This window comes from Dama dama, chromosome 9, assembly GCF_033118175.1.
Source record: "Dama dama isolate Ldn47 chromosome 9, ASM3311817v1, whole genome shotgun sequence".
NCBI classification, from domain to species: domain Eukaryota; kingdom Metazoa; phylum Chordata; class Mammalia; order Artiodactyla; family Cervidae; genus Dama; species Dama dama.
The window spans coordinates 96,075,953-96,095,751 of record NC_083689.1 but is presented as its reverse complement, the minus strand read 5'-3'; the positions used below and the strand labels follow the sequence as shown (position 1 = coordinate 96,095,751).

Here is a 19,799-nt window from a genome sequence, read left to right as displayed (position 1 = left end):
TTTTAGTACTGAATGTACTAAACTGTTGCCATAATTTTTACTGGTTTCTGTAGATGAAGTTATACAGTGTGTTTTATTGGTCTTTGGTTGGTATAAGCTAGAATATTTTTACCCTCTAAATAATTTTGAATGTCCTACCCTGCATGCTCTTTCTGTCTGTAATACTCTGCCTTTTTCTACCATTGGATATGCTGAAATCAGTCACCTATCTTCATTAAAGGATATGACTGTGTTAAGTATTAGCTCTGATCAGTTACCATAAAATAACAAGCTTACGTATAAATGTAGGTCATTACTTTTGTTAAACAGTAACTTCAGGCTGTAACAACAGTTCTTCAGGCTGTAACTTCCTGTATTTTTCAGAATGACTTTGGGTCACAAATGTTGGTTAGCATTCAAAATTCACTATAAATCACAGTCTGCTTTCTTTTTTTCTAAAGCAGTAACATTTTTTAAAGTTCTTAAATTTCATCTTTAAAAAATAAACCCTCAGGTTTCCATCTATTATTCAAGGAATAACATTTTTAAGTCTATTTTTTTCATCTATTTTCTCTTATATTCATGTCATGATACTAAATGTCATGAAAGAGTAAAATCATAGTCTTCAGTTCTGGGTTAATCAGTCCCCAAGATATATTGAGCAATCTCAACCATCTTATTAAGTCATTTGAGTGCTTTTTGAAAACACTTAATTTAAGTCCATCTGTCACATAGCAGTTTTAAGAGCTCAAGAGACAGAATGAAAGAATGAATGAGGATGAAGGTATAGTTACGTGTGTTCAGTTTTTTATTTGGAGAAGGAGGGAGGTTCATGTTATAAGTCACCAAATAATTTGTGACTGAACTACAGAAAGGTTGTAAATTACCTCCTAGGTTAGAGGATGAGAGGGCAAAAAGATGGCAGAGGCAGTTCACACAGAGGCTGCTATTGATGTGTGTCAGTGGTCTTGTGATCATGCTTATGGATATGATTTTTAAATGTAGGTGTACTTCCTGAGCAAGTGAGACATGAGTGCCATTACTGCTGACTATGATAGAATCTAGAGCATAGTCTCATCCTAGCTGCAGATTAGAATCCCTTAGGGAGCTTTTTTAAAAATGCCAGTTCCTGGACTTTGCCCCAGAGCAACAAAATGGGGCAACTGAATGGATATTGAGCCACTGATTAAGATGGGGAGCGAAGGAAAAGGAACACCTGTATGCAGAGGAATCAGGAATCCTGTCTTACACGCCCTCTCTTTGGAAGATGTCTGTTAGACATACCCAAATGGAGATGGATATTCAGTAGGTAGTTACATGTAAGGTTCTGGGCCAGAGGGCAGTTGAAGCTAGAGTTATAAATTAGGACCTAGCAGAATGTAGATTGTAAGATCGTTGTATTTATTTCACTTTGAGAAATCTGGTTGTATCTCATTTTAATTTATTTTTAAATTTTAAGAGAAACCTATTTTCTACTGTATATCAACATTGTTAGTATTCAGCTGAGCTGTGAGAAAAGCATAAAGTATCTATTATAATTTATAGCACTTGTAAAAGACACAGAAAGAAGTAAAGTTATTAAAAAAGATCATTCCAATAGAAAAATGAAAGAATACCTCTCTGCCAGCCTTGGAAATGACTCGGTTCAGCCCCTGAATCCATACTTTTATGTTGTTAATGGAGCCTGGGCCTGGACACACAAGGAACTGTAGTTAAGGGATAAGAAGAGATTATGCTTGCAAATAAGCTGGCTGACTAATAACAGTAATTTGGGGGTTGTTTTGGTTTCTGTTTCCATTTATTGGGTTTTGGGGAATTTCAAGGACTTTGAAAAAGTGGTTCTTCAGGAGAACTGGCAGCTATAAGGAGCAAGCTTAGCAAGCCAAGAAGATGGCACACAAGATCATCAGAACTGATACTATTTATGAAGATAATTTCTGTTGATTACTGAAGGGAAAGTTTTGTAAACCAGCATATGGGCACTGTTTGATTTCTACTTAATACAAGTAGTCAAGGACTTGTATGGTGACTCAAAAGTAATGGAGATAATGTTGTATGGTTGCTAAGTCCTAAGTCTTTTGCAACCCCACAGACTATAGCCTGCCAGGCTCCTCTGTCCATGGGATTTCCAGGCAAGAATTCTGGAGTGGGTTGCCATTCCCTTCTCCAGGGGATTTTTCCAACCTAGGGATGAAACTGCATCTCCTGCATTGGCAGGTGGATTCTTTACCACTGAGCCACCTGGAAAGCCCCAATGGAGTTATAGCCAGAAGTAAATAATGAAGTTGTTAAGAAAACTGTTTTGGATTCCTTTGACTAGGAAAAAAAAATTATTTAAAAAAAAAAACCTTCCTCCCACTTTTGCATAATGGTGTAATTACTATTTAACAAAAACAGTAGCCATCCAGGAAAAAAACAAAATTTAAATATGCATATAAAGTTTTATTTAATTACCCAAATGAAGTCAAATAGTATTTATTGAGATCTGGTATATGCAAAGCTAGCAGTCCCTTTGGAGCCATTTGGTATAGTTATTTTCAGTATAAATCCAAAAGATTGCCTTAGGCTAGGAAATCGCAAAAAGATCTCATGTTCTGTTTTCACACCATGTTCCAGGTAGCCAATCTGAATCCTAAGGACCTCTCATACACCTTAAAGGATTATGTTTTTAAAGAGCTTCAAAGAGACTGGCCTGGATACAATGAAATAGACAGACGGTCATTAGAGTCAGTGCTCTCAAGGTAAGTTCTTTTTTTTTTTTTTCCTGCCTTTAAAAATGATGCAAATAAGTAATTATTTTAGTCATTGTTAGTTTAGGGTTGAGATGGAAAAAAAGAAGCAAGGGTAAGCTTTCTATCATGAGCATTTGAAAACTGTCTCCCTAACTGGGACATGTGTGTGCTTTACAGAAAATTAAACCCATCTCAGAATGCTGCCAGCACCAGCCGTTCAGAATCTCCTGTATGTTCTAGTAGAGACACTGCATCTTCTCCTCAGGTATTGCATAAACTTATATAATCATAGCCCTGAAATGGACTTTAGGTACCATTTTTTTCAGGTTGTCTGATTTACACGTAAGAGAAATGAGACCCAGAAAAGCTATATAGCCTCCCTACCCAAAGTCACATAGCTAGTTGTGACTAGCTCAGACAGAGCTCACTCTCGAATTCAGATCCCAGCTCCCAACCCAGAACTCTTCGCCACTATATAGCACTACTTGTCATCAAAGTACTTAATGTCTATTTGGTTCTTAAAGTTTACATTTTGAGATTATCTACTTTTCCATTTAATCACTAACTAGAAGACAATATTTATTCAGTCCCATACCCAGTCTTAGATTATAGAGAAAATTGAATATATTTAAATTTATCTGAAGCATATTCTAGCAAACTATTCCCAGGGAAAAATGTTTTTAAAACAAGCAAATAAAAAGTTCTGCCATTTCCATATATGTTTTCTTAAAGCACTTTTTGACTAGATCCCAATCAGACTATTCCAGTTAGACTCCATTCCAGCTTAGAGTTTCCCCCAAAAGATTCAGTTGGAAGAAGGTGTGGAGATCCTGAGCAGCGTAAGAGTTCAAGCCCGCCTGCTTCTCAGACCACCTTGAACCCACTCAGGTCTCTGGGACTAGAGGTGAGACCAGCCTGTCTCCCCCAGTGCTGCAGACAGTGCTCCTGTCCCTGGACCCCCTCCCCAGGCTTAGGGAGATGGGACAGATGTGCTGATCAACTCTCTACTTCCCTTTTCATTTTAAATACTGTTATTGTTGTTGCTGGATTAGGCTGATATTAGCATAATTTTTTTTTTTGTAATTTTTTGAAACAGAAATTCCATATTATTTTTATGGACCAGTTGTTAAGATTTGTCTTCTAATCCAGTGAAGAGATATGTTTAAGAGGGGGGGCCGGGGAGGAAGTGGATAGTATTTCAGCAATGATAGAGATTTATAGAGAAACTATTTTGAAGGTGCTGGTTGTTCCCATCTTAAGACAGGGGAAATAATAAGTAACAGCCAAAATACTCATAACTGGAGCATCTTAGCACATTCAAAGAGATCAAGTAAGTGTAGGCTTGTTGCCCAGTTCCTACCCCTGTTGATTCTGACAACCAATAACGGTTGGTTATATTCAGAGGAGGTTCTCACTGAATATAAGTAGGTCAGCCATGGCCAGCAGGAGGAGGAGGCCACCTCTATTTAATACACTTCCTGAGTGATATAACCCACATAAATTGGCCTAGTCTCTCAAGTGGAGAAGGAAATGGCAACCCACTCCAGTGCTCTTGCCTGGAAAATCCCAGGACGGAGGAGCCTGGTAGGCTACAGTCCACGGGGTCTCGAAGAGTCGGACACGACTGAGCAACTTCACTTTCACTTTTCATTCTCATGCATTGGAGAAGGAAATGGCAATCCACTCCAGTATTCTTGCCTGGAGAATCCCAGGGAGAGAGGAGTCTGGTGGGCTGCCGTCTATGGGGTCGCATAGGGTTGGACACGACTGAAGCGACTTAGCAGCAGCAGCAGCAGCAGTCTCTCAAGGAACTGAGGGTGGGATTGCATGATCAGAAAGTATAATCTGATTTATTTCTTCAAGAAACATGTTAGGGGGCCTTCCCTGGTGTTCCAGTGGCTAAGTCTCCATGCTCCCAATGCAAGGGGTCCAGGTTTGATCACTAGTCAGGGAACTAGATCCCACATGCCCCAACTAAGACCTAGTGCAGCCAAAAAAATGAATATATTAAAAAAAAAAAAAAAAGAACCATATTTTCCAGATTCTGGTTTTTTTACACTAGACATGAAAACTTATTGTAGGTTGTGGCTTAAGCTCAGAATAGTTAACACGATGCTGGTGATAAATTTAAATTGGTTATAAATTTAAGTATGAATAAAATTACTCAGTTCATATGGTAACGAGTGACAGATGTATTACATTTTAGTGCAAACTGGCTCATTTACTTTTTTTTCTTCTCTGTTCCCCCTCACCACCACCACTAGAAACGGCTTTTGGATTCAGATTTCATTGATCCTTTAATGAATAAAAAGGCTCGAATATCTCACCTGACAAATAGAGTGCCGCCAACATTAAATGGCCATTTGAATCCCACCAGTGAAAAATCCGCTGCAGGCCTCCCGCCGCCCCCTGCAGCCGCTGCCATCCCTACTCCTCCACCGCTGCCTTCAACCCACCTGCCTGTCTCCAACCCACCTCAGACTGTAAATTCTAACTCCAATTCCCCTAGCACTCCAGAAGGCCGGGGAACTCAAGACCTACCTGTTGACAGTTTTAGTCAAGATGGTAGTATCTATGAGGACCAGCAAGACAAATATACCTCTAGGACTTCTCTGGAAACCTTACCCCCTGGTTCAGTTCTACTAAAGTGTCCAAAGCCTATGGAAGAAAACCATTCGTCTCACAAAAAGTCCAAGAAGAAGTCTAAAAAACACAAGGAAAAGGACCAAATAAAAAATCACGACGTTGAGATGATTGAGGAAAAGGAAGAGGACCTTAAAAGAGAAGAGGAAATTGCCAAGCTGAACGACTCCAATCCGGATTCCAATGAAGGTATTTTGCATTTGTAAAAACCCAACTCAGTGGGTTAAATGAACAGGAAGAGGGGGCTATGCTGAGTGTGAGAGGGTGCTGTTTAGAATTAGTAATGCTTTTGTTATCAAATGACCTGCTGTTTAGTTATTAATCTTAGTATTGTCCTTTGGAGCAAGTTTCTTTCTCTTCTATTTTACAGCAGTCATTTTCTGTCTCTTCTTAGCCAACTATTAACCGTGGTGTTCTGTATTTGTTAATAAGATGGTGACATCTGAAAATGGCCTTGGGTCCTCCAGGGACCCCCTTTGAGAAGGAGGTGGACGCTGTCGCTCTTCTCCAGAGCTGTCACAGTGTTGTGCAACCTCAACATGACCTAGTATATGCCATTCTTGAGCTGATTTAACCAGACACACAATTAGCAATAAAAATACTCATTTCCTTCTTTGCCAAAAAACAGGGTCAACCCTGCTTTAATTAATAATAGCACAGGGGAAATGTCAAATTCTTTATAAAACAGATGAGGTAAAATTACATATGCAGATCTGTAGCATCATCTTCATTCAGAGTGAAAGCAGTTTGTCTTGTGCAAGGCTGTTGGTGACTAGCTTGATAGATTTGGGGGTTTTGGGTTTTTTTTTTTCTTTTTTTTTTCCACCCTAATTTTGAGAATATTGTTTGAGTAAACTAACATCAGTTGTTATTAATAAATTTAACCATTTCAAGTTTCTGGAAGCTTTAAAAGTCAAATATATAGAGACCAAAGAAGCCTAATGCTTTATTTCTGAAGAACAGCTAGTCGGTAGAAAGACTGCTTATCTAAGGTGTAGCGATCTTTAAAACCTAATGACACAATTAGATTTCTCTTACTCCATATATTTAAAATGTAATGTCTCACATACCAGCATAGAAAAGATCCATGCTTATCATTTAGGACTACTACTAGTTTTAAACCCAGCATAACTAAGGTAAAATTCCCCAGAAAAATACAACTTTAGAAAATGTCCTTCAGGCGCGCGCCCTTCGCGGGGCGGGCTCTCCGGCGGGAGCGCGTGCCCAAAAAAAAATAAAATAAAATAAATAAATAAATAAATAAAAGAAAATGTCCTTCAGTGATTAGACTTTAAGGAATTTTATCTTTATGTGATTCGTCCATAATACTGAAAGCATATGGTACTTAGATTTAACTGACAGTTTTAACAATAGGAGAAAAGCTTTGATTATGGGGATAGTATGATTCATTGCCTTTACTGACGTGGGTTGAGTATATTGCTCATCAAAGCATAGCTGTTGAAATATTTAGATCAGCATGGTAGTATATAGCAGCCCAAGAGTAAGCTGTAAGCTTTTTCCCTCAAACACTATCATACTTGAATTTGCTGGATCAAGAAAAGAGAGAATAGTGAAACTTTGTGCTCAGTCAGCCAGATTCCTGGGTATGCTCCACTCCATACTTCCACCATCAGAAGGTAATCCTGAGTCAGAGGCGTCTGCTGGGAGGACTGGATCCCAGAACATTGAGTCCTACAGCAGGGTTTGACTATTTTCCCACTTGGAAGCCAAGAGCAGCAGACTCTAAATCCTTCACTGAGGATGGCCTAGCCAGATTATCATAAACTGAGGACCGATTCAGACCCACATGTTCTGCACCCATTGGAATTTATCTGGTGTCTGTGGCAAAGGAGAAGCCAGGTGGCAAGCACTCAATGCCTTTTCCTTTAAGACTCAGGCTGTTGTAAAAACAAGCTTTTACCTAAGCCTGAATCAGATATGCACACACAGTAAGTCCACAAAGTCTGCATAATTTGTTTAGTGTGCTTTGTCCTTTAAAATATTAAACCAAGAAATTATTAAATACTCACTCTTGTTTAATATTGAACATGTATGTTTTGCCAGCAGGCAGGCCTTGGGTTTGAGTTACTAGTTTAATTCTACTTTGAATGATAAAAAAATTACCTAATAAAAAGTCTAAACATACCCTCTGGAAGTGGTACATTCAAACAAATGGAATACTGAGGGATTCACAGCATAGTTCTGAGTGACTGGCACTTTATTTATCTATCTATTTTGGCCTTTTAAGAAAAAAGCAATGTATGACTATGAGGGTTAGAGATTAGAGGAGTGTAAATTGTTCACTAATAACATTTTAAATTACTTAAAACTGATGGGGAGACTTCCTGCCCAATTGTGCTGTCTGCATACAAAAAGAATAGCAGCAAAAATACAGTGATTGAAGCAGTCTGCTACCTGACTTCATTATCTCATCTGCCTTGTTTGAATCCTACGAAAAATAGATGTTGATATAAAGTTTGTATCTCCCATTGTCTTGCTGCATCTGCCACCACAGTCTTTGAATTGCTGGGCAGATGCCACAACTGTTATTGAAAGAATAGAAGATTGACCTTGGGTTAAGATGGAATTCCTTTATTGTGCAGACACTGCAGTAGCCAGGGTGCTTTCAATGCCTGGCGTCGGTTCTGCTGGCGCTGGTCATAGGGCCTCTATTGTTCGTGCTCAATTGTATTCCTTGCTCACTGTTGCTTATTGAGATGGAAGAATAGAATTTGAGGAAAAGTGTTCCAGATGTTTCTGATCTATTTTAAAATTATAGGCATTTTGTAACCATACTGTTTGGTGAACGCTTGAAAAAATATATATATATATATATTTTTTTCTTTGCAGGAGTTAAAGAGGATTGCACTGCCTCCACAGAGCCTTCTTCAACAATTGAACTCCCAGATTATTTGATGTAAGTTCAGATGTCTGCCGATGGGGGAGAACTGTTTAATTTTAGAAAGTATGCAAATTCTTTTCCCATAATTTGCAAATCAGAAAAGTAAGGCGTTCCAGAAATAGAGTCCTGGAGCCACCCCTGCAACTGAAAGGCTGCCTTTAAGCCTGCTTGTCCCCAGTCCACTCTTGTCAGCTTCAACAGGTTGTGCCTGCCCCTACCCTGAGCTCTGCTCGGTGGCCTTGAAGTATAGAGAGGCCTGTCCTTTGTTCTGAGGCCAGGCCAAGCGTTTGATTATGGAAGATTTCAGGGATCTCACTCTTCAAAGCTGACAGTCTGTCAGTACACAGGCATTCATTTGGGACCCCCCCAAAGGGACAGTTTATTACTGATAAAGTGCTTAAGCCTCTGCAGTTAATACAAAGTAGAGATAGATGGCTTTTGATTTAAATAAAGCTATGCCATCAAATTAAGAGGAGAGAGCAGTAAAATTTTTCTTGTTGTGACAACAAGTTGCTAAATGCTAAGCTGGTGACTTTCTTACAACTGGTCATCACAGAAATTATAACTTGGACACATAATTCTAGCTTTTTTTTTTTTTTACAGACTCAAAGGCTTTTGTAAGAAGAAAATAATTAAGTTGCAAGAGCCTAGAAAAATGGAGAGTGAAAGGACACACAGATTTACCCACCAGTAGCTTAGAAAATTAACAGATAGCTTACATGTAGACTGGAAAATGGAACCTGGGCTGTACGAACATTTTTTCTTTATCAGTAGCAATCTCATGGTGTACAAAGTTAAACTATGCGGTTTAGTGCTCTGTGTCCCATGAAATGTTCATTTCCAGAGTAGAAAACATTTTACACTAAAAATGTGTTACTTTGCTTAACAGTAGTGGTGAAAGCTATACTTATTTGGAAATGATACAGCATGGAATGATAATGCCGGTTATCATCTCTTAACTAAAAGGAATCCAAGAAACCATGCTGAGTACTCTCTCATCTTAAAAGTCTGTGTTGGCAAGAGCTGGTGGTGCTGGTGGCTGGGAAAGCTGCTGCCACTGAGTTAGCCAGGTCAGGGATGGATGGGGGACAGTGCCTGGTTCCACTGATGTGGGTCACCTCTCCAAAAGGTGGCCCCTCAAATAACAGCTGCAGTCCTGTGCTCTCATTCTCTTTCCATGGATTTTGAATTCCTCTTATATAATAGTAATACTGCCGAATATTTGTTACATAGGACAAAATCATGCGGAGAGACTCAAAAGTAATTCTCACCTTTCCCTCATGTATTCAGTGTTGCTATGTTTTGTCAACTTAACAATTAATCCTGTACTTAATAACTTGTTTTTAATTTACTGATCTACAGATGGTTGCTGCATCTGCCTCAATGCATTTCTGTATGTTTGTCATTTTCTAGCTCTTAAAAATCATGAAAATACATAACCTCCATGACTGCTTAATTTAGTTAAGCAAAATCAGTTTATTTTAACAAAAGCTATCTTATATAAATATTGCAGATTTTCTTAAAATAGTGATAAAGCATGAAATTTCAGAAAAATCACTAAAAATATAGAACTTAAACCTGTTTCTTAAGAAAACCAAAAGGACATCCTATAAAACCTTTAATGACCAGCCTCTGAATAATTCATACTGAACCACAACAGTCCTAATTTTTTAATAATATGAACATTTCTTAATAAGATTATGGCTGTGACTTATCCAAAGTATTTAACATTTTATTCCATCACTACATTAAGAACCAACTGCAGAATCATAACAGTATTTATTAAAAATATCAAAATACTTTTCATTAAAATGTCAGTATAACCAAATAATCTTCTATAATAGCAACACAACTGTTGGCCACTTTGGTACTCTTTTCCCTGAGGGAGTAATTAAATAAGGAGGGTGTGGCCTCAGGTGTGATTTTGAAGAAAGTGGGATAAATGTTTTATATAACAAATGGAACCTGAGATTCAGCTAAGCCATTTTGCTTGTGAATGCTTATCCCCAGGAACCTTTCTAGAGAGGACAGCTTCCCTGCTTGGCTGTGAGGTTCCTTTTATAGCAAGTACACTAGCAGGGCTAGCTTTAAATCAGCGTACTACCACTGTGTCAATTACACTTAGAAAATTAAACCTCCACACGGTCTAACTCAGCATAAATAAAAATATTAATGAGGACATTAAGGTTGCTCACTGCATCACTTTTCTCATGTTTGCAAATAGACATCTGTGCTATTTTGCATTTTCAACAAAACTGGTAAGATTGTCTAAAACTATTCTGGAGAGGACTGAACTCCCAAAATCTTCTTCAATAAAGAATAGATGTGTACCCCCAGGGCACCCTGAAGCTCCTGCCTGAAACTGCTTCAAAATCTCAGTTTTTATCTCAAAAAATCAAGGGAATTTTGCATCCCATGACAGGAGCACAGATTGCAAAGACCCAGATCCACAAATGATATTAACTTTAATATTAAAATTCTGTTGGATTTACTTAGCACCACTGACAGACTGACACTGGGAAGATGACCTTCACTGTCTAGGTCCCTAGAGATACTCACACCCTGAGGTAAAACATTTGTAGCCTTTCTATTAAGAAAATAAACTAACAGTATAAAACTGGCTTTCTGTTACAGTAATGTTTGTTATGTTACAGTATGACAGTGAATGTTTGAAAAGAGCTAGAGAATTGTTCCTTTTTCCCCCCTTTTTATCTTTCCTAGTCTCTCATTTTTTTTAATGGTAAAACAATCCCCCTTTTGTATTTTATGTTTGCCTTGTCAGAAATGGGAGGAGAGGCAGGGGAACAGCCTGAGGCACCTTGCTGGCAGCAGGTGTGAGAGGCCGAAAGACAGAGACTCCCTCTCATAAAGCAGCAGGTCTAGAGAGAGCTCTGCCTTCAGCCCTTGGTGACTGTGTGACATTCTCCTGGTCTCACAGTGCCCCACCAGCCCTCCTGTCTCCGCGTGACTCTTAACAGACGGGCTGGCCCCTGCCGCTAACGTGGCAGTCAGTTATTTCAGGTACAGAAAGGTGGGTAAGCTACGTCTGTGTAAGTGTTGACTTCTAGTTGCACTTTCATTCCATTGCCACCATGGTTTTCCTCTTTCCCCCCCGCCTCCACATTTATTCTCCTTCACCGAGGTTTTAAAACTCTGCTGTGGGATAATTTCACCTGGAAGGTCTTTGAAGGAATGGCAGGCCGCAAGCAGTGGTAGAGTGGGACTCAACCTAGGGGAACAACGCACAGATGTGGTTTCCAAATATTTGGCTTAAATATTGTGCATCATATTTGTCCTACAGCTCCTCTCCATTTACCTTTTGTCTTATTAGAAAATATATTGCCATCGTCTCCTACGAGCAACGCCAGAATTATAAGGATGACTTCAACGCTGAGTATGATGAATATAGGGCCTTGCATGCCAGGATGGAGACTGTGGCTAGAAGATTTATCAAACTGGATGCACAGCGAAAGCGCCTTTCTCCAGGCTCAAAAGAGTATCAGGTAAACACATGTGCTCCTAGATGGACTGACTTTCATATTTTACCTTCTTCCTCTCTACCCTGCCCATCCCCAGACATCCTACTAGCCTTTAGAACAGGTCCTTTCACAGACCAACCTCTCTGCAGCTTTTGGCCTTGACTTAGAATTAGCTAAGAAAATAAATATTTGAAATAGTTCTTAAAAATAAGTAACATGATGAGCCTCTATTTCCGCCAATGTAAAAAAAAAAAATCACTATTTTTACATAATATGTATAAAATGTGTAATATATACTTATATACTTCCTGTGACATAACATGTAGTGTACTAAGAAAAATACAGATGACTAAATAGGAAAAAACAAAAGGCTGGATTTGGGATTCATCAAAATATTTGACTGCGTTACCTACTCAACTCAGACTATAGTTCTTATCTGATGCTATTTCCCAAAATTACTATTTTGAGTAAATTTATTTATTTTAAACCTCAGCCTGGCATAGAATATTAAAGGGAGCCTAAGACCACTCTGGTTTGGGGTTTAAGTGATGAAAAGCGTGGTGCTCCCAGCTACTGCAGCTACTGACATCTGTTAGCAGGTGTTAATCCGCTCTCATGTGTCTACCTTAAGTGGTATGTTACTACAGCTGACACACGGCAGGAGAAGCCTGACCTGTCTCCACAGTGTTCTTAGAGCTCTCAGCCAAAGCACTGGTGTAAATGGGAGTTCCCCTCCTTGTATAGGATAGATAACTTTGTCACATTTCACGGCCACAAGTGGTGTCTCCATCGCAGTCCACTGTTGTTCCAGCAGGAACCTACACGAGGAAAAGCATCTATGCCCTGAAAGCGAAAGTCACTCAGTTGTGTCCAACTCTTTGCAACCCCGTGGACTCTAAAGTCTATGGAATTCTCCAGGCCAGAATACTGGAGTGGGTATCCTTTCCCTTCTTCAGGGGATCTTCCCAACCCAGGGATCGAACCCAGGTCTCCCGCAGGCAAATTCTTTACCAGCTGAGCCACCAAGGAAGCCCTAGAGATTCACTGTGTCTTCTATTAGTGGGCCTTCATCTTTTAAACAAGCTGCCTAAAGTTATGGAAGACTTTGCCAGAGGAGTAGGTGGTTGGGAGTGCAAGAAGTTAGTGATATAGTGGTTAGGAGGAGTTGTTTTTTTTTCCCTCTATAGTTATTTACTAGGGTACCACAATTATATATAAAGTAAAATGTAATTCTAAGAATTGCTTAGTTGTTAGGAGCAAGCTCCAGAGCCAGGCGGCTTGCATTTGGTTCCTACCTCTACTCTATTTGTGTGACCTTGGGAAGGTTACTTACTTGCCTGAAAATACTCAAAATCCCATCCATAGAGTGAGATGATTAGAGCTGTGCAGAACAAACGTAAGCATTTGGAAACTGGTCAGATCCATAGTATATCAGGTCATATGGTACAGAAGGGTTAGCTCTTCCCTTGCAACTCAGTTCTCCTCCCTGGAGGAAATCAGTGTTACCAGTTCCCAGTGTATTCTTTCAGAAGGCTGTGTGATTGTAAGATATACACAAGTAAGTTCACAAATATACCATGTTTAATTGAACCTAAGATGTCATCATCGATAAGATGCACCATTGTCTTATGTTCCAGTAAGTTGAGGTATTTTATTCCATTATCTGATTTCATTAAAAATTCTCAGAATATAATATTATGTTTCTCCGTTATAAACAACTGATACCAAACTACATAAAACTGTTCGTACTTTGCTCTTTTCACTAAACAACATGTATCTTAGAGAATGTTTTTCTGTAAGCGCATACGGCACTTACCTCATTTTTAATGGCCTCTTAGTATTCCTTTGTGTGGACTAGTGGACGTTTAGACTGTGTTTGCTTTCTTCTGCTTTACAAACAGCACTGCAGCAAGTAGCACTGAGCATGTGTCATTTCATTCAGGTACAAGTAATCTCAAAGAAGTATAAGTACTGAGTCAGCTTTGCATTTGCAATCTTAATGGCAATTGCTAAACTGCCTTCCTTTAAGACTGTACCAAATTACCTTCCATCATTAATATTTCCCACACCCTTGCCAACTGTGAGTTATCTGTTTATACCACAAATAAAAAAGTTCTCTTCTGATTTCTAATTATTAATTTTCTAGAATGTTCATGAAGAAGTCTTACAAGAATATCAGAAGATAAAGCAGGTAGGTATCATCACTTAGTTTTCTGACCTCATTGAGAAAGTGTTATGAATTCCATAGTCTTATTCCTGTGTTGTTTTTTTTCCATCCACAGTCTAGTCCCAATTACCACGAAGAAAAATACAGATGCGAGTATCTTCATAACAAGCTAGCTCACATCAAGAGACTAATAGGTGAATTTGACCAACAGCAAGCAGAGTCATGGCACTAGAGCTCTGCTTGGACCAGAAGATGTGAATAAACTTAAGCTTATTTATTTAAAATTCCAAATGAGTTGCTCTCAAAATTCTAAAAAATGAAACTTTGCCTGTTGAAAGTTTCAGTATTAGTAAACTTGAGTTATCTTTTTTTTTTTTTTCTTGTTTTCCCATTTACTTTGCTTCCTTGCATTTTTGAAGCTGCTTTTTCTGGTCCTTTCTTCCCCTTTAAGACTTGTGTTTGTCAATAGAAATAATTTTTTTTAGATATTGGGGATCCAGTGTCTGTACTTCAAATCAAACTTTTTTCCTTAAAAACTGTGTTTGTCATTAGAAATGATTTTTTTTTTTTATTTAAGATATTGGGGATCCAGTGTCCACACTTCAAAGTTACGTATGTTAAAAAAAAAAAAAAAAAGCAGTAACATGCAAGGTGAAATGCTTTTGGATAAACATAAGCCTATTTTCTGACCTTTCTTAATGCGAACTCTTTGCCTTAAATGGTAGAACATTTAGAAATTTGCACAAAATACAAAAAAAAAAGTTAAAACATTGTTTTGGAGGGTTAAGAAATAGAAAGGTGTGTGAGTACGTGTATAGATCTATACACACACTTGTAATACAGGCTGACTTGATCTAGAGCAGTAAATTCGCCCTGCAAGTTAACCCCCCATTGCAATGGTTGCCTTAAGGTGTTTGCTAGTTGTGTATCTAGTGTGGTTACTCATCAGCTACACTGCCTCCCATCTGATTAGAGCAGTGGGAAGCACACTGTGGCCTACCAGCGTCTGAACGCGTGTGCTCGACCTGTGTGCGTGCAGAGGTGGTGTGGATGTGAGCGTGCGTGGAGGAAAAAGCTGCTACCCTCAGTAGGCCAAACGCTCAGGTGAAACAACTGACGAGTGTTACTGTAGGTTTTTTTTTTCTGTCAAATCGCTACTTCTATCATGGAAGACAAAAAGCATTTCCATTTCAACAGTTTGTCAGCTTTATTAATGTTGGGCAAAATTGATGTTATGAAAATGAAACAGATCTATAGTTTTGGGGCAAAATTATAACATGAAACGTGTAGGTAACCTATTTATATACTGCTATAAAGTATTTTTTGAAGAGAGATATGCAAAGAAGCTATTACCTACATGAAATGTATATTTAAAGATTTTTTTTTTTTTCATCCTGGATGCCAGGAATATAAAACAGAGCGGATATATTTAACCATAACATACTGTGATTCATCAAACAGCACAAACTTTCATTTCATGGAGTTTATCTGTTGACGTTGATTTAAACTATCATTTGTTTTATCATGTGGGAACATAAGTTATGTGGTCAAAAATATAAGGATTTTGAACTAATGTTGATACAAGTTGTGTTGTCTTATCGTATTGTTTTTCAAAGTGCTGCCAGTTTAAAAGGGAAGCATTATGTTTACAAATATGTTTTGAAATGTTTGCCAAAATATTGGTGGTATCTTTAATAAAGATGTTTGTCTCCAGCATCCAAAAAAATAAATATATAACTTCGTTGTGTATCGTTGTAAACCAGAAAATGCTGGTATCCAAAAAAACCTGAGAGAGCATGTAGATGGAATTTTGTCTTTGGAGTTCCAAAACATTAACAGGAAAGAGTAAATAATATGGTAAAAGTACACTATACAAAGACTAAAACAAGGCCCTGTGCACTATAACTCTAATACATTACCACAGAAATTTGATTTCTACATAGCATGGACCTCCTAGGGAATTTGATTTTTTTTTTTTTTTTTTTTTTTTTTTTTAAGCATTGAGTTCCCTGGTGCTCTTCCTTTTACCTCAGAATTGGTACAATCATTGTGTTCATTGATATCAAACTTTCAGTTGGAAAAAAAAAAATAGGAAAAGAAACTTAACTGGGGATAAACTTGGTCCTCACATCATTGTGGTGGAGTCTCCTGAGGGATTCTTCCATAGGTAATGACCTCATAGGAGTCATTTCTTAGACACCGTGGCCTTTTAATCAAAGACCATGTGCTGCTACTTGCTATGAATGGTGTTTTTCAAAAGCAAGGTGCTCGGGCCACTTGCATCCCCCAAATTAGAATCTCCGAAGATGGGGAGATAGCCACATTTTCATAAGTATCCTCCAAGTGACTTCTGCAAGCTCAAGTGTGAGAACCTTTGGCTTGGAAGCGACTGTAAACATTTAGGTCTCTAAATCTCAAGATCTTGAACTGAAATTCAGCTGTTTGTTTTTTTTTTTAAAGCCCATCTCTCAGCAGGTGCAAATCATTTTTCCTCTCAACATCATTTGAGGCACCCTCAATTGTTTCACTGCCAGTTCTTACTTTAGAACTTGTTTACAAATAAGGCAAACCTTCCGGTTGGCTGGCTAATTGTTGGCCCTTGGAGCTCCTACCCACCTCCATCAGCACGTCTTCTGGTTTACAAATTGGGTAACAATGGAAGCTGGAGATGCTTTCTGAAAATCCAGGATTGCACGCCCACAGACTTGACCACCTACCTATAAAAGCCTTAATTTAGATGTTTGTTGTGTACATTGGGCAGATCCTTGCAAAACGTGTATCTGTCTGTCTGTTGCAAATTTGAGAGTTGTAAATCTCTGAATCTGCTGTTACCTGAGACTGCATCTCTTTTAAAGATAGGCATGGGCCTATTAAAATATTTATATTTATAATCATCCTTCATCTCCTACTGCAAGATTTTTAGATTCTCTCAAATAATTGCTGCAGGAATGGGTGGCCACGTAGTTACTCTGGTAGAATTTATTTAGGTTTAGTTTTGGTTCAATTTTGTTTTGTTTTTAGAGAAATAGTTAAGTGTAAAATAGCATTGTCAAGATGAGACAATGAGTTATTATTTGTTCATCACATTTCACCTAAAATAATTTGAAGCACTCTTGAAGATTTTTACCAACACCCATAAATTAACTCCAGAATGAATGAGCAGCTGATTTAATACAAACCAAAAATAGCATCAACTAGATGTGTTTTTTTTTGTTTTATGTGAGGATTTCACTTCCTGCCTTGTTGGTTATTTATTTCCCCGTGGAATACTTGAGGGGTTAACTTTCAACTCTCAGTAGAGATGAATGTTCAGAACTTGCTCTCACAGAAGTAATTGGTGTCATCAGTTGATATCATTGCTGCGTGCATTGATTATAAAAATCCAGTATTAACCTTCCTTCGTCTCTGACTGATCTTTTAACCTTTATAGGAGTTTTCTTTTCCCTTAAAATATTTCACCTTACTCTGTCAAACAAGTGCATATTTTCATGTTTGAAACAAGGTGTTGAAATGAGGTTTAGACACAAACGGTCCATCAGTTCCCACCCTCTGCTTGGTTGCCTTGCCCCTCCCACTAGCGCGTTCTTTGCTTCTGGAACTTGACTGAAACTCTCCAGCCAGTTTCCTGGTCTTGCTGGCCCTGTGAGTGTGAGTCACGTATGTGTGGTTTTTGCCTTTACTACTTTTAAGGCTCTTAGAGTGTATCCCTTGCCTAAGTGTTACTAAATCCTTCTCTTGTGGACCTGATGGGGAAAAAATCAACAGCCAGCTTTGAGACGAACCTCTTGGGAAAAGATATTAACTGACACAACTAAGTGAAGGCAACAGAAGATGTTATCCGTGTCCTCTGTAACCTGAAAACTGAACAAGGCTATGAGGCTCATTTCAATATGTTGAAGTGTTAAAAAATATATACATATATATCTACGCTGTTTTCGGTTGTTCCACCCAAACCGTTTTAGGAAGGTAAGATGTCACAGGGACTCTTCCGTTGTTCTGAGCTCAGCAGCTGTGGTGGCCCCTGTTGTTCTACACCAATTTCAGTTCAATAAAAATGTCAACTTTGCAATTCTGGTGCTCGTTTTCCCTTTGTCTCATTTCAAAGCTCTTAATTCTGTCTTTAAAAAAATAAAAAAGAAAAGGTAATTGATCTTCCTGGGACAAAGGCATTACTTGTTGGTGACTCTAGGAAGTGGGAACACAGGGTATGTGGTTCAGGAGCCCCTGCCGCCTGTTTTACATGTGGAGGACATGCCCTCCAAAGGCAGCATCTACTAGGAGGGCAATATTAACAGTTACCTTTTATGGAGGATCTTCTGTTGCTTATTCACTTTGTATGTATTGTCCCAGTTCTCCTCCCCACAATCCTGCTATCCCTATTTTACAGGCAAGGAAACCGAGGCTTTGGGTTTCCCAGGTGGCTCAGTGGTAAAGAATCCGCCTGCAATGCAGGAGACAGCGGGCTTCCATCCCTGGGTCGGGAAGATCCCCTGGAGGAGGACATGGCAATCCACTCCAGTATTCTTGCCTGGAGAGTCCCATGGACAGAGGAGCCTGGCGGGCTACGGTCCATGGGGTCGCAAAAGAGTCAGACAGGACTTAGCAACTAAGCAGCAAGAACAAACCGAGGCTTATAGAGAAATTAAGACACTTGCCTGTAAGCGTCTTGAGAGACACAGCTAGTAAACCACGGTGCCTGACTCCAGAATCTGTGTTCTTACCCATATTTCCATACTGCCCCCTGTATGTCAATACCTAGTTAGGGTAGGGTCACTGTCAGAAAGTGACAATTCCAGCAACACCCCCAGGCTAGACTCTTAACTCAAAGGAGACTAGAATGTGCATGTTGGATTGATACCTAATGGGTGATTCTCAGGGAGTTAATTCTGTCAGAAATGATAAATTTGAAAGAAGGCCAAATACTTTTTGAGGAAATGTGTTTTCTTTATTTTCGGATGTGAACCATCTTCACAGTGGGCTCTCGGAAAGAGACTGGGGGCAGTGCAGGCAGAAGGAACAAACAGGGCTACCATCTTAGAATCACATCATTTTCTCTTCGTATTAAAAGGCTCTCTCAGAGACATAACAGGCTCCAGCTCCAAGGGGAATCCAGGATGAATCAGACATAAGAACCTTCTAGTTGTAGCCTTAACGTGCAGTTTCTACAGGTTTTCTGAAGGAGATGGAGGAGGAAGGCAAGCAAGCGTCCACTGAGCACTAATGTTAAACACCCAGAATGGTCCCTGCCAGCTATGATTCTGGTTGGTTTACGAGGAGCCTCAGGGAGGCATGAGGTTCCCATTGTTATAATTACTTCAACAGCCCTGCCTCCCCACTGGACATTGGACATTGTACTTGTCTTGGAGTTCAACTTCTTTCCTCAGCTATAGAGTGAAAATATGCCTTCTTACCAGGGTATGGAAGAGGCTTAGTTATTGTTTGCAAAGCACTTGGGAGTTCTGAAAACCAGCAGTCTGCCGAATGCAACAGGGGAGAGTTTAAGTATTATTTTTCTAGACTAGATGAGTCTGTTCTGATTGCAAAGGGGACAAAGGTTGAGAGACGCTTAAGGTTTCAAGATGGAGCGTTTGAGGTTTTAGTAAATGACGACCTCCATGGACCTGCCCCACTGGTTTTACCTTCCTGAGACTGGGGCGGGAGGTGGGCCGCGGCACCAGGTGGCTCTGATATTTTGTGATTGCCTAATTCTCAAGTTGGGGTCAGGTGAATCTGCCGTGCGATGGGGGAGATGTTATTATTGACACCTCTTGCCTAGTTAATTCCATGGGAGCGTCCACGCTGGTTTGTCTTACTGTAAATTAGATACTTGGGACAATTTGGGCATCTGGAGATGAGCGGTAAGAATTCCTTATCTGTTCTGTGAAATAAAGGAGAGT

The 19,799-nt window shown here is 39.2% G+C and overlaps 1 protein-coding gene across 2 annotated transcripts in view; it reads left to right on the top strand.

Annotated features, from left to right (window-relative positions):
* Positions 1–17,971, top strand: part of ELL2 (elongation factor for RNA polymerase II 2) — a 71,509-nt gene extending 53,538 nt beyond the window's left edge. For both annotated transcript variants that reach the window (XM_061152049.1, XM_061152050.1), the window contains 7 exons: positions 2,596–2,720; positions 2,889–2,976; positions 4,976–5,543; positions 8,205–8,271; positions 11,588–11,759; positions 13,882–13,926; positions 14,018–17,971. In XM_061152049.1, the coding sequence (XP_061008032.1) occupies positions 2,596–2,720; positions 2,889–2,976; positions 4,976–5,543; positions 8,205–8,271; positions 11,588–11,759; positions 13,882–13,926; positions 14,018–14,134 (1,182 nt within the window). In that variant the 3' untranslated portion in view covers positions 14,135–17,971. The remainder of the gene's footprint in view (positions 1–2,595; positions 2,721–2,888; positions 2,977–4,975; positions 5,544–8,204; positions 8,272–11,587; positions 11,760–13,881; positions 13,927–14,017) is intronic.
* Positions 17,972–19,799: the final 1,828 nt, after the last annotated feature.